We start from the raw sequence: 14,541 nt of genomic DNA, 5'->3' as shown, positions 1-14,541 counted from the left end.
CCTTCTTTGATCTCCACTCGAACCAGTTTCCAAATCCAAAAAGGGATCAAATTTCAAATCTCTCGAATACATACTCAAAGTCTTATTATTCTCTCTAATACTGAAGTAATATATTTAAGTCATTTCAGTTATGTTTTTGTCATCAGTACATATCTGGAATGCTTCCTTGTTTACTCTGAGCATTAGAACCTCACTACAACCTCACGTGTATTATTATAATGATAGCCTTCACAAAAGTGTGTTGTAATAAGTACAAACCGAGCAATGATCCTAAGGTCAAAGCACAACATACTGTACTTGTTGCTTTTACAAACACTATCTATCCAAATAAATAGAGATGAGACGCTGAGGAATTTCTTTAGTCCTGAGTCTTTGCATGGATCTAGTTCCTAAAGGAAGCTTCAACTTTATCTTTTATTTTTTTATTTTTTTTTATTTTAACCAAAATGATAAATGCGGAATTTATCACCAGATTTAAACCAAGAACTGAATCAAATACCTCTTCATGTCTGGCAATAAATCATTTAAAATAATTAAACCAATTAAAAATTACACTACTCACAGCGTGGTGAGGTTTTTTCAATTTCTTTCTATTTTCTGCTTTATCTTCCCATTTCTTTATCCCATTTTCTTTATGTTCCTGGTTGAAGAAAAAAAAAAACAACGGCAAACAAATAATTATAAATAACTAAATAATAATAATAATAATAATAATAATAATAATAATAATAAATGTTTAGAAGTTACATCGTAACTCTACAATTGTCGCACTAGGCTTGTCACCTCCTTATATGGTTATTGTTTCCTGTGCCTGGCAGCCTGTTGCCATGGCAGCTAATTAATCACAGCTCTCTACTTATGTCGTTAAGTTTCCCTGTTGTATGTGTATGTGCTACTGTAAGTGTCCCTCAGCCGTGGCTCATTCAGTATGTTCTTACTCCTGAGTTTTAGCTTCTAACAACTCAGAACTCCTTGTTACATAAATCCACTTGACTATATACAGCTGTATAAAGGATAGCATGTTTAAGCACACTCTCTGGTTCAAAAGAAATAGCTGTGATTAATTAGTTGTCATGGCAACAAATTAGCAGGCACAGGACACGATGACCATATAAGGAAGTCCAGACACTGCTGATGTGAAAAAGCTACCTTGAGATGCGTTGTATCTCCTAAACTATTTTAAATTATTATTTTCTTATAAAACGTTTATTTTTCTGTAAAGCTGCTCTCAGACAATGTCAACTATACAAACCAAATGTAGTTCAATTGAATTTTAATTGTCATCTGGTATTTTGACTGCAATTTGCCTAATAATAAATATACCAAGAATAATAAATAATAAAAAGCTACCAGGTATTTCAGGTTTTACAGACGTGTGAAGCATTGAACTTTTGAACCCTGTGTCAATACTCTAATGCATGGCTCAATACTGCCTCCTGTTGGACAAATAAAAATATTTGTAATATATTTCAAATTATTTAGCATAGCTCGGATAAACCCAATATTAAACTCATATTTTTAGACTTTCTTCGTTTTCATTTTAATATCATGTTATAATCTTATTGTACAGACATAAAATTTGGGTATTTCTTGAAAGGAGTCTTTGTAACAGTTAATAATCTTTCCATCATTTATATGTTGGACATTCCATTTTCTCAGTATCAGAAAAAAATGTTTTTTTTGGTCTTATTGTATTTTTTTAAAAAATTTATTTATTTATTTATTTATTTATTTAAAATGAGAGGGGTGAAAAGTCTTTAGGGAACCCTTGAACATTACATAGATAAACATGACTATGTGCTGTTCATTAATCAATTAAACACTGCCATTTTTTAGCATTTGTCAGGGTATAAAAGCAATACAGCACTTTAAGATACTGTTGGAAAATCATCAATGATGGGTTAGTGTGATGTTGCCTTTTGTGAAGTTGAAGTCAGTCAAAGTTTGATTTTCTAATAACAGCAAATCCTCCAAAAATGTTATGCCTGCAAAAATAGCATCTTACCAAGTGATACTATCTTTAATCTAGTCAAATGTATCTAGGTTTCTTTATTAACCCTATTTCTAGACAGGTTTTTATTATTTTTTAAACTTTGTTTTCTTTCTATTGACACTAATTTTGTTTTTTCTAAAAATGAATGCTTAAAATTAGCAAAGAATGAGCCACTCGAAAAAGAAATTGCAAAGCTTATAAAAATAGTAAAATATTCCTAGAAATAGATTAATAAAGGATCCTGACCCCTTCTGCTCCCCAGCCCTGCCTGATCCACATCCACTTCTGGATGGACCTGCATCACCCACACAAAAACTGTCTGGAGATACACGAAATTATTGTGGAAGGTGCCACTCAGAAACCATGATGACAGGCCACAATTGATACAAAAGGTTTTGCAATTGATAACATTAGCAAGACTGACATCATGTTAAAGCTTGAATAGATTTCTTGGTTTTGTTAGAAAAGGGACAAAAATACAGTCCCAAATCCTGAGATAGAAAACAGATAGGGGTTTATTAAACCCTGGGGAAAAACTAAGCAAATAAATGCAAAACAAGATACTGTACAAAAACCAAAAGTAATAAAACAGAGATCATCAGGTAACAAACAACAAAGAATGACAAGGACACAACCAACAACAGGTATAAATAGGGGATGTAATTAATGAAACATTTGGTGTGCAGCGTTGGACCCGGCTATGGATATGGCAGGGCAAACACACATGAGAGCACAAAACATAAACAAAAACACAAGGCACAGGTGGGAAAGAAAAAAGAGAAAAAACACACACTCTGGGATGACCCCTGGTGTCCCAACAGGGAATTCTCCAAGCCATCTATAAAAATCAGATTGCGCTTATATAGCATCATTTCTTTCCTCTGGTTCCTTTTTATTTCCAAAAAATGTATATTTCATTATTATTATTCTATTCAACATTTAGATCCTTCTATATCCTTCGGCTTCTATAAAGCCGAATTTGTGCTATTGAAAGTTCAATTGAAATAAAATCGATTGAACTGATTTAATGGCAACAAAGTTGTGTTGCATTATTGAACTTGTTTTATTATTGAGCCACAAAAGTTTTTTTTTCCGCTATGTTTACACAAAGACACAGTGAACTCTGATAAACTCTATCAAGAAACCTTGATGAGTGGGAACTTGGCAGCTGGATGCAGTAATGAAGGTTGTGTATGCGTGGTTGTATTGCAGAAAATGTCTCTAGAGTTTCAAGTTTACACAAAGTTTCTTTCTAAATTCATCATGACTGCCATGATTTAGGACGTGGACAGGGGCCATGGAACATGAGTATTTACCATGAGCAGAAGCAGAGACTGCTGGAGTCTTTATGTCGGGTGGAGACCAATCTTCAGCTTCTTTTTCATGACTATTAGTTTCTTACCTCAGGCTGCACATGACTGCCTTTTGTTTATTCCCAACCTCTATGTATTATACTTTGTGAATTAACCTTATGTTGCGTTGAACACTTTCTGATACTTAACTCTTTTTTTCCAAAGAAGAGGCCAAAAAAATAAATTTGCTCCTGTTGTGTTGTGTCCAAGTTCATCATTGAAGGTCTTTGTCATGTGTCCATGTTGGTAGTTAATCTGAAGCTCATTTAAGAATGTTGCATAAGTATTTCTGTTTTAATATAAAAAAAGTTTTACAAAACAAATATGGTATTTTATGTTATTTTAAGTAAATGTTGTTGATATCAAACCTATTTCTGTTCTCAGAAATGCCCCAAGTCCAACCACTATGATAGTGTGTAAGGAAAAACATACGTCACACTGAAAGCACTGAGAGTCCTGACTCACTTTAGATCAGGTTCACAGTGAGAAAACAATTCATTTGTTTATACTGATTGAAAATGTCCACAGTAAACAGTCCTCATCTACTTTTAACAATTCTTCTTCTTCTTCTTTTTCTTCTTTTTCTTCTTCTTCTTCTTCTTCTTCTTCTTCTTCTTCTTCTTCTTCTTCTTCAATAATAGTGATTATTATTATTATTATTATTATTATTATTATTATTATTATTATTATTATTATTATTATTGTTGTTGTTGTTGTTGTTGTTATTAAAGATGAATAAAGCCTGTAATTGCATATATGACATTTATTTTAGAGGACGTTTACTGCTCTATAATTATAGTGTGTGAATAATGTGTGTTCTTGTTAAAGAGCATAATTTGTCTCAACATATGTTAATCCATGGCATTGTAAGTCTGGAATTAAGTCTGTAACATGACATCCTGTTTCTTCAGAATAATTATGGTCAAATAAATGGCACTTGTATGGACATGTTGTCTTCTATCTATCTATCTATCTATCTATCTATCTATCTATCTATCTATCTATCTATCTATCTATCTATCTATCTATCTATCTATCTATCTATGTATGTATGTATGTATGTATGTATGTATGTATGTATGTATGTATGTATGTATATATATATATATATATATATATATATATATATATATATATATATATATATATATATTATATATCTATATATATATATATATATATATATATATATATATATATATATATATTACGTAATATTTAAAGATTTTCTGCACTAAACATTTTAGATCCAAGCTTTAATATCACCACACTCCACTTTTTCCCTCCATATTGTTTCTATGTATATATATTAAATTTTACACCAAAAATGATCATTCATAGATCTACAAAAATGAATTAAGGGCACTAAAACAACATTTACCCATATTATTTTTTAATATAATTTATTTTATTACATTTCTAGAATTTTTTTGAGATTTTTTTTTCTTTAGCTTCACTACTGAGACAAACTCATAGTGAAAAGTTAAATATAGGAGCTGCCAGGGCAGTGACCCCTCTCACACTGACACACTTCATTCAGCATGTTCAGCAAGTACCAGTCGCTCTCTCATATTAGCTTTCAGAGTTTTTTTAAAATGAAATTCAGTTACAGGCAGAATTCATTTCACCTCAATGTCTTGTCTAGTCTAAAAAGGGATTTGATTTATATATATTTATATATTTACATATATATCATTTGCAACCGATTTTGAAACTCAAGCGTCACCGTGTGGGGTCACAAATGATCCTCAAACCTTCAGCACTCCCACCTGCTGCATCCACTCACTAAATGTAAAAAAATAAATAAATAAAGACAGAAAAGTATGAGAAAATTCCCTGATTTCCATTAATCACATCATTCTGGATTAGATTATCCAATAGAAGTTTATGATTATTAATTCTACCCGGGTGTGTCACTGTGAAGTGTTGTCTTCTCTGATTTCACTGTGTGATCAGAATGGAAATTTCCCTTCACTAACCTCCGCCTCTTAGCTGGGCTGGGCTGTCTGGTAGGCAACATGTACAAGTAGTTTCTGCACCGGCAATGAGATCCAAATACCTCACACGACTTCAACATGAAATCCGGTGTGGAGCACCTGTTCGACGAGCTTGGCCACTTTAAAAGGTACACTTGGTGTTTTTGCTTGGTCGTTGTATGCTTGCTTGATGTTTTTTGTCCCCGGGCGATTAGTTACAGGCCTACATGGACTTTATGTCATGGTACATTATGTTAGGTTATATTATATTATATCATTATATCATGTTATGAACAAGATACACTATTACAATGGAATAAGGAAAGTAAATCATCTGTTCAGCTAAAAGTGTAAACACAGTTATCATAGGGTTTGAGCAAATAGATATTCTCTGCTGTTTTGTAACTTCTGTCTGTAAAAACACACAGGTACAATGTGTGTATGTGTGTGTGTGTGTGCATGTATGTGTGAGAGAGAGGGATTGTGTGTGTGTATGATATTGTGCAATTTCAAGCACAGTCCTTTCACTCAAATATTCAGGTCAAAAGATAAAAGACACGACACAAGCGTTTCAAATGTTCGTTTTAAATCCAAAAAGAAATCAGATTGTACATAAAAAGCAAACAAGTAAATAATTTTTGGTTAAAGTTCACATCCAGGATGTGCAAAATATGTCCAAAGGTCTGTAGACATCCGATCACTACTCTCATATGTGGTTCTTTGCTGAAGAAAAATTGTCCAGAAATGTATTGTATGATATTAATAGTAATATTACAATTTCATGTCATTGGAGCTAAGCGGTACAGAGCTCCAGCAAGACATGATGTGTTAAGTTTAGAGGGGTAGAATGTGAGTGTCCCTGAATCTGACTCTGAATCGACCATACTGAACATTGTCTTCTGATGAACCTGAACTGGAGCCTCCTTACCATCCTGATATTAATGCCTGACCTTACTAATGCTCTTGTAACTGAATAAACACCAACAACAGATGATTGGAAGTTGCGATAATAGCATAATAGAGACAAAAATCTCAAATAAGATTTTCATGACTGTGATGGTCAGGTTTCTAAAAATATTTGCAGTTTTATATATATATATATATATATATAGCTTTATAGTGCATCCATGTGGAACTGTATAATCTTAAACGCTCAAGGGTTTTCCATTCCATTCAACAACAGTTTTGAAAAATGAAACCAATTTTGCAAACTGAGAACTTTTAATTATCCATTGAAACCTGAATTAATTGTTTTTTTTTTATTTTATTTGTGTACAATCTGCAAATTATTAGTAATTGTTTGATTCTAAATGCTTAGGATATTTTTTCAGGCATTTAAAAGCCTGCTTTTAGGTACTTGGTGCACTTTATATAATAATAATAATAATAATAATAATAATAATAATAATAATAATAATAATAATAATCAGGTTCCTCCTGGAGAATCCTCAATGGTTCGGTTTTCTAACTCAATATTTACAAATTTCTCTCTGCAATTGTAATTGTTCGCATTAATCTAGTGCTAAGGTGCAGATTTGTTATTCATTTTTTTTAGAATGTTGTATGAACAGTGTTGGGTCTGTTACTGTGATGTCTATGGAAAAAGTCAACTGAATCGTCTGATTATACAGACTGAGGTTGCATCAGCTCATATCCTGAGCTCAGGTTCTCCTCATGTTCGCATGGGTTTCTTCCAACTTCTTTGGTTTCCTCTTACCTTCCAAAATCAGGCCAGTGACTAAGATTAATATACACAAGATGTACCTTAGCCTGTGACATGCCCAGGGTTCCTGGGATAGGCTCTGTATACACCCTGACCAAGACAAGCGCTTACTGTGAGTGGGTAAGTGAGTGTGTGAGAGAGTGAGTGTGTGAGTTAGTGTGTGAGTTAGTGTGTGAGTTAGTGAGCAAGTGAGTGAGTGAGTGAGTGAGTGAGTGAGTGAGTGAGTGAGTGAGTGAGTGAGTGAGTGAGTGAGTGAGTGAGTGAGTGAGTGAGTGAATAAAGGAGTGAGTGAGTGAGTGAGTGAGTGAGTGAGTGAGTGAGTGAGTGAGTGAGTGAGTGAGTGAGTGAATAAAAGAGTAATATCAGTACCAAATACTGCTGTATACAGAATGATAAATTTAATATCTGTAGCACATGAGGTAAAGTCATATTTTAGCTGCTTCTCCTGCAGTGTGAATGCCGCATTATTCATTTTTCTTATAGCTGCCCTATGTAGCCTTGAGTGCTGTGTTTCATATCCTGTGGAGTAATTAGCGGGGCTGGAGAACCTTGTTCTGAGGTCATTGCCATCAGCAGCCACATCTGTAGCGTTCTCTAACCTTGGCATTTCTCTGTCCATCTCTGCATGCTCTGTATTTCAGTCTAGGTTTTGAGCTAACTAACATGGTGACATTTTCTGCTAATTACTTCATGGACAGAATGTGTAGTGTGTGAGGAACTCTGTTAAAATGAATTATTTAAATATATATAATGGAATTTTATTGAGATGATTTAAAAAAAATATATATATTTAAACTTTTAGCAAAAAACTAAGAAACTCTCTATACTCTTTGTTCTATATTGTTATATCGTTAGACTTATTGTTGCTTATAGTCACTAATTATGTTTGTTTCATTTTATATACACGCTCAATGGTTAAAGCTCTGGCATATGGTTCAGAAGGTCAGGGGTTCAAGCCCCAGCACCAACAAGCTGCCCCTGTTGGGCCCTTGAACGAATCCTTTTATTGTTATGAGTAGAGTGTTTGAGTACATGTCAGCTTAATCAGCGTGAGGTCAAACATACTGACACTGCTTCCTCCTTCACTAGGTTTCAGGCCTGCCTCTACTTCGCCGCTGTTTTCCAGGCAACTTCATGCGGGATTCACTACCTGGCCTCCGTTTTCTTGGTGGAAACACCCAAGTTTCTATGTGAAACTCCTTGGAATATCACGGATGTCCTTTACGGAAACCACTCGGCAAGCTCCCTGGAGGAGATCTGGCCGTTTTATACTCCCGGAAAAGGGCCGGTGGTGGTACGGACTGTTAACGGAGAACAGTGGGAACTCGGACCCTGTCGCAAAATGCTGCGTCGCTACACCCAGGACTTTCAGTATGAGTTTATTGGCAACAAATCTTTAGAGTCATGCAGCAGCTATGTTTTTGATCATAGCCAGGTAGAACAGAGCATTGTGACAGAATGGGACCTGGTGTGTGAGAAGGAATGGCTAGCTAAGCTTACACAGCCTACCTTTATGCTGGGAGTCCTGATCGGAGCACTGCTGTTTGGAGACATCGCTGATAGGTATGCTTGATATCACAAATATGTCTGGTTGACCCCAACCACAACAAAAAATGACCTGGGACTGGACGTGAACCGTGTGAAGATGTGAATATATTTCACACAGTGTGTACCAGTGGGACCAATATTGCCCGGTATAGCCTATCTGAGGTGTTTCAGAGAATTATTATTAAACTGTATACATGCTTGCACCAAGGTGATACAATGGATAATGTTTCCAGGATAGACCTCAGATCCACCTAAGACCTAAGATGTCAATCTGTCCATCTTAATTTGTTACTAATAAATGAATAATTGTGGATTTTATTTTAGCATATTTTTGGTGCCTTACACTTGTCAGCAGGTTCCTAAACCTGGATATAAAACAGAAAATGACATAATAAAGGTCCGTTTTCTTTCTTCAGAGTTGGCAGACGTCCCATTCTGATGGCCACCAGTGTGTGTCAGTTTGCATTCGGTGTCACTGTGGCATTTACAGGAAACTACTACACTTTCATGGTGATGCGCTTCCTGCTAGCCATGGTAAGATTCTCAAAGCAAAGAATTTAAACAACCACCGTGCAAAAGTCAATTTAACATTTTCTTTCCAATATATAAATATATTGGGAAATACAGCATGACGAACCAGTTATATATAAAATCAAATCAAATCAAATGAAATCAAACACTTGTCTAAGAATCACCCTGTGGCTGAGAAAACGTTTATAATGTCGATCGTCTGGTGGAAAGCTTTGTTTATGTTTACAGTAACTTCTTAGAGACACTCCCTTAAAGTCCATTGACTTCACCCCTATCTCCTAAGGTAGTGTTGAACTGGTTTATAGTCGGCTTTATATATCGAGCATGAACGTTTTTAATAACTCAGAGAGTCAGGTATGGTCCGATGTTTTGGATGAAGTACCTGGATAGAAATGTATGTAGAAAGTAATACTACTTGTAATAGAGAAAAACAAGACAAATGAAAATGAAACGTCAGCGAAAGTGTATACAGGTAAATATGAGTGAATATTCATGGAAGAAAAGAAGAAGAAAAGAAAGCACTACTATCTTCCCCCTCTGATATGTCCCCGTGTCTGCAGGTCTCGAGCGGCTATCTAGTGGTGGTATTCGTGTATGTTACCGAGTTCACAGGCAGCAAAGTGAGGACGTGGACGTCCATGCACGTGCATGCGGCATTTGCGGTTGGCGTCATGGTGGTCGCGCTGGTCGGTTACCTGATCCGAGTCTGGTGGCTTTACCAGATCATCCTCACCCTCAGCACCTCTCCGTTTCTCCTGTACTGTTGGAAGTTCCCCGAGACACCGTTCTATCTGATGGCTAAAGGACGGCACCGGGAAGTCCAGGAGCTCTTGGATACCATGGCACGCTGGAATGGACTGGAGCGCAGAGTGAAGGTACTGGCACAGCTGCATAAAGAACATTTTTAATAAGAATCATTCTATGAAGCCAATTTTTGAATTGTTCTATTAAACTTCTTTGTATTCATGGCAGTAGGAACATATACTGTAAGTTATATAATCGGACGCTCACGTTCTTTTAACTTTTATCATAAAACTCTAAAACTCCTTTTAATATATACAGTGGCGGTTCTTGGATTTTTCTGTAACAGGGGCCCTTAAGGGGCCACATGTTACAGTCAGGGGCCAAGTACAGGGTACATTCATGCACACAAAATAATGTATTCAGTACGGTGCAAATACATTTCGGCAGTCATACCTTTTTCAAACGCTCGAGTGCCGCCAATTGTTTGGGGGTGGAATTGCATCTGTGATCGTTGTGAAAAATTCTCCGGTTGCTCTTCTCGTGGACAAATGATGGAACGGAGGCTAATCGGGGGCCAATCAGATTTCTGCATGGGGCAGGGCCCCTGTGGCCCCGCCTTTAGAACCGCCCCTGAATATATACAAATATTGACAAAATGTTATTGATAATTGATGTATCACAAAATAAACACACAAAACTCCTCTCCCTCATGGCAAAGCTACATCACATCTAACATGTCTCTTCAGGGTAGAATAAGATCTGGTAACTAGATTAATCGCTGTTAATGATTTATTGTCAATGACGAGTTTGAAAAAGATGCCAATATGTCAAAAAAAAAAAACACTTTTATTTGACCGTGTTTACTTTTCCGTTTAAAATGGTTTCAACACAACCGACATAATATTGGCAAATATTTCACAAATGTAAATAATCCGTTTTGCTAAAATTAACGCACGTTCCGCTTTTAGTAGTGAGGTTCTGTTGAAACGTTCAAACGTTATGGACCGATACAAATCATATAAATATGAAGCTGTTTCTTAATCCACTGGGTCACTCGAGTCTAAAAATAAAGACACTACAGTGAGGAAACCGTCTCGGAGTAGAGCCAAAGCTCTCACTTTACCCCATAGCGATGGCAGAATGCAGTGATCTCTGAACCTGGCAGCTGCTATTTTAGTTACAGAGCTTTTACAAACAGATAACACATGTCTGTAGATGGGTTTTTTTCAGTCATCTGAAATATTAAATATCTACAAGTTTACACAAGGGACTTGTGGACTCTCGGATGAGAAACATGAAGCAAAAGAAACCTAACAAATCACATTTATTACAGGGATATAAATGTAATCTAAATATTTATAACAGGCTTATTTAATTACTTTTATTATTATCAATAATAAATAATTATTTATTTCATTTCACAATTTCTTTGACATATTCACATGAGATTTAATTTTGTTTTTATTTGGTTCGTCCCCTTTTTGCTTTAATCCTCGTGCTATTTTCAGTCTTTGGGCCCTTTGGTGCTGTTTCGAGTCAAATTGACTCAAGAAATTCTTTTAGAAGTTTAGGGTTTTAGAAGCACTACAGAAATAAAATTTTAAATATATATTTTTTTAAAAGTCTCAGAGGGGCGGGCATGGTGGCTTAGTGGTTAGCATGTTCGCCTCACACCTCCAGGGATAGGGGTCGATCCCCGCCTCTGCCTTGTGCAGATGGAGTTTGCATGTTCTCCCCGTGCCTCGGGGGTTTCCTCCGGGTACTCCGGTTTCTTCCCCCGATACAAAGACATGCATGGTAGGTTGATTGGCATCTCTGGAAACTTGTCCGTAGTGTGTGAGTGTGTGTGAGTGAATGAGAGTGTGTGTGTGCCCTGTGATGGGTTGGCACTCCGTCCAGGGTGTATCCTGCCTCGATGCCCGATGACTCCTGGCTCTCTGAGAAGTTCAGATAATTGGTAGAAAAAGAATGAATGAATGAATGAATGAAGTCTCTAAGGCACATTGTTTTTAACTAAAATACAAACAATATAGATCAAATTTTACAATGAAAGTGTCATTTGATTTTGTAATTGTAATAAGTCTGTGTGTTTTTGTCCTGTTGTTAATTGTTTGCTCCGCCCACCTCTCGATTACCATGGACACTAATTGTAAATGTCTCAATCTTTCCTCCAGTTGTGTTTTCTTTGTCTCTGATTGTCTCTGCTTTGTCATTGGTTCCTGTTACCTATATATACTCTGTTTGTCCACTTCTCTGGTGTTAGTCTTTGTTGGTGTAGTATGTTGTCTGGTTATGTCTCTGTTCCTGTTCCCTGTTCCGCTCAGTGTTCTGCTCTGTTTTGCCTGCTTATCTGTTGCTTGTTTCTTGTTTTTTGTCATTAAATCTCAGACTGCATTTGGATCCTCATTCGCCTGTGACTAACCATTACAGTAATAAAGTTTTAATTTGTGAAACAAAACTGACTATACTAAAGACCTCTGTCTTTTTACCATAAATCTAGAAAGAAAAACTGGAAACATTTTTTAATAAATGCATATTATTTTGAACTGAGTTGTCAAATACAGGTGATTGCTGCAGTCACTGCCATGAAATAGAGCTGACAATAATAATAATAATAATAATAATAATAATAATAATAATAATAATAATAATAATAATAATAATAATAATAATTTACAACAAACGCAAAACACATTTAGTAAAAATGCGAACCAGGTCAGTTGAACCCGAACACCACGTCCTGCCGTGGACTTCACGGGTTTGTGCACAAAACCTATGATCCATTTTACTTCAAATCCATCAGAGTGCCGGCTGATCGCACGCTTCAACAGAAGATGAGGAAATGAGGCATGAGGAAAATCTGACGTTTTGTACAAAGCAGATTTGATTCGATTTCAATAGGACATCTTGGTATTAAATATTAAAAAGTATTATAATTATACTTAAATATTTTAAATTGATTTTGGAAGCTTCTAAAATGTTCTGATATTCAGGTTTAAATAAATAAATAAATAAATAAATAAATAAATCCCATATTTTCTGTGTGGTTTCAGGCTTGTATACCAAAGTGTAAAATAATCTTGAGCAAAATTGTTGACATTTTTTGAATTATTATTTTTGACTTGTTAAGAGGAATGTTCTATAATATAATGTCCAAATAAAATCAATTTTAAAATCTAAAAATATACAACATATCATATGTTCACAAAAAAATGACAGTAACATTATATTTGGGGGGAAGTCGTGGCCTAATGGTTAGAGAGTCTGACTCTCAACCCTAAGGTTGTGGGTTCGAGTCTCGGGCCAGCCACGACTGAGGTGCCCTTGAGTAAGGCACTACTCCTCGGGCGCCGCAGCATAAATGGCTGCCCACTGATCCGGGTGTGTGTTCACGGTGTGTGTGTGTTCACTGCTGTCTGTGTGCACTTTGGATGGGTTAAATGCAGAGAACAAATTCTGAGTATGGGTCACCGTACTTAGCCGTATGTCACGTCACTTTCACTGTCACTTTTTCACTTTCATATTTATTTTCTAATAGCATCACCGAGCCTGATTTGTGTGTTCTCTCTGTGCTGTAGGTGTCGGAGCTGATAGAGCAAAGTGGGAACGCGCTTCATGAGGACAGGCAATCGAGCGGTGATATCAGGCTAGAGGAACCGGAGAAGAAGCTGAGCATCCTGGACATGTTCGGGAGCTGGAAAATGGCTGGACGCAGCGCCACATGTTGGGCAATCTGGTTCATCGGCTCACTGGGTTACTACGTGTTCAGCCTGGGCTCTGTCAACCTGGGGGGAAACCAGTACATCAACCTCTTCCTTGCTGGTAACAAGCGTGCATACATACGCAGATATCTTCATTTACATTAAAGCTGGTATCAGATCCAACACATCAAAATCCAACACATGATAGATTAAAAATAGTCCACAGCACTGTTCAGAGCTCAGGTCTAATCCGTCTGACAGTGCTGAGTCATTTTCCACACCTTGAACACAACAGTCTTTCTAAAATGTTATCGTTTCTATAGTAACGGCTAATTCTTTTGCTTGGCTCCATGTTAATTTAAGAGGGACACAATGGACAAAAATAATGTGCTTTTATTTACAGAGCCTTTAGCACTTTCTGGTTTCTTAGTAACAAGACAAGCTGTGATTTTCTGCAGGAAATGACTGCAAGGAGTAAGAAAAATGCTACATGTGACCAAATGTAACTACAAACTGAGGTCCTAGTATCTCTGGTGTATCATTTAGTGTCACTGTTGGTATGGTTATTATTTTATAGTCATAGCTGTAAGCCTAGATGATCATTTTAAGGAGAAAGAGAGAGAGACAGAGAGAGAGAGAGAGAGAGAGAGAGAGAGAGAGAGAGAGAGGGAGAGAGAGGAATTGTAGCATGCGACTAGACCAAGTGAGACATAGAATGGTACACAAAGCCGGAGTGACAAAAAGTGTTTGAGAGGGATAGAGAGAGTGAGAGAGAGAGAGAGAGAGAGAGAGAGAGAGAGAGAGAGAGAGAGAGAGAGAGAGAGAGAGAGAGGGATAGAGAGAGAGAGAGAGAGAGGGAACTAAGATAGAGTGAGAGAGCTCCTCTTGGTTCTTATCTTTCTCTCTTCTCTCTCTCTCTCGCTCTTCTCTCTCTCTCTGCTTCTTCTCTCATCCCTCTTCTCTTCTCTCTCCT

General features: G+C 36.5%; 1 protein-coding gene across 1 annotated transcript in view; it reads left to right on the top strand.

Annotated features, from left to right (window-relative positions):
- Window positions 1-5,318: 5,318 nt before the first annotated feature.
- Window positions 5,319-14,541, top strand: part of slc22a16 (solute carrier family 22 member 16) — a 17,013-nt gene continuing 7,790 nt past the window's right edge. The window contains exons 1-5 of the mRNA XM_027177187.2: window positions 5,319-5,470; window positions 8,134-8,607; window positions 9,009-9,126; window positions 9,684-9,998; window positions 13,446-13,689. Coding sequence (XP_027032988.1) covers window positions 5,421-5,470; window positions 8,134-8,607; window positions 9,009-9,126; window positions 9,684-9,998; window positions 13,446-13,689 — 1,201 coding nt within the window. The 5' untranslated portion in view covers window positions 5,319-5,420. The remainder of the gene's footprint in view (window positions 5,471-8,133; window positions 8,608-9,008; window positions 9,127-9,683; window positions 9,999-13,445; window positions 13,690-14,541) is intronic.

The sequence above is a fragment of the Tachysurus fulvidraco genome, chromosome 9 (assembly GCF_022655615.1).
Source record: "Tachysurus fulvidraco isolate hzauxx_2018 chromosome 9, HZAU_PFXX_2.0, whole genome shotgun sequence".
In the NCBI taxonomy this organism is placed as follows: Eukaryota; Metazoa; Chordata; class Actinopteri; order Siluriformes; family Bagridae; genus Tachysurus; species Tachysurus fulvidraco.
The sequence above is the reverse complement of the archived record's forward strand: the minus strand, read 5'-3'. Positions and strand labels throughout refer to the sequence as shown.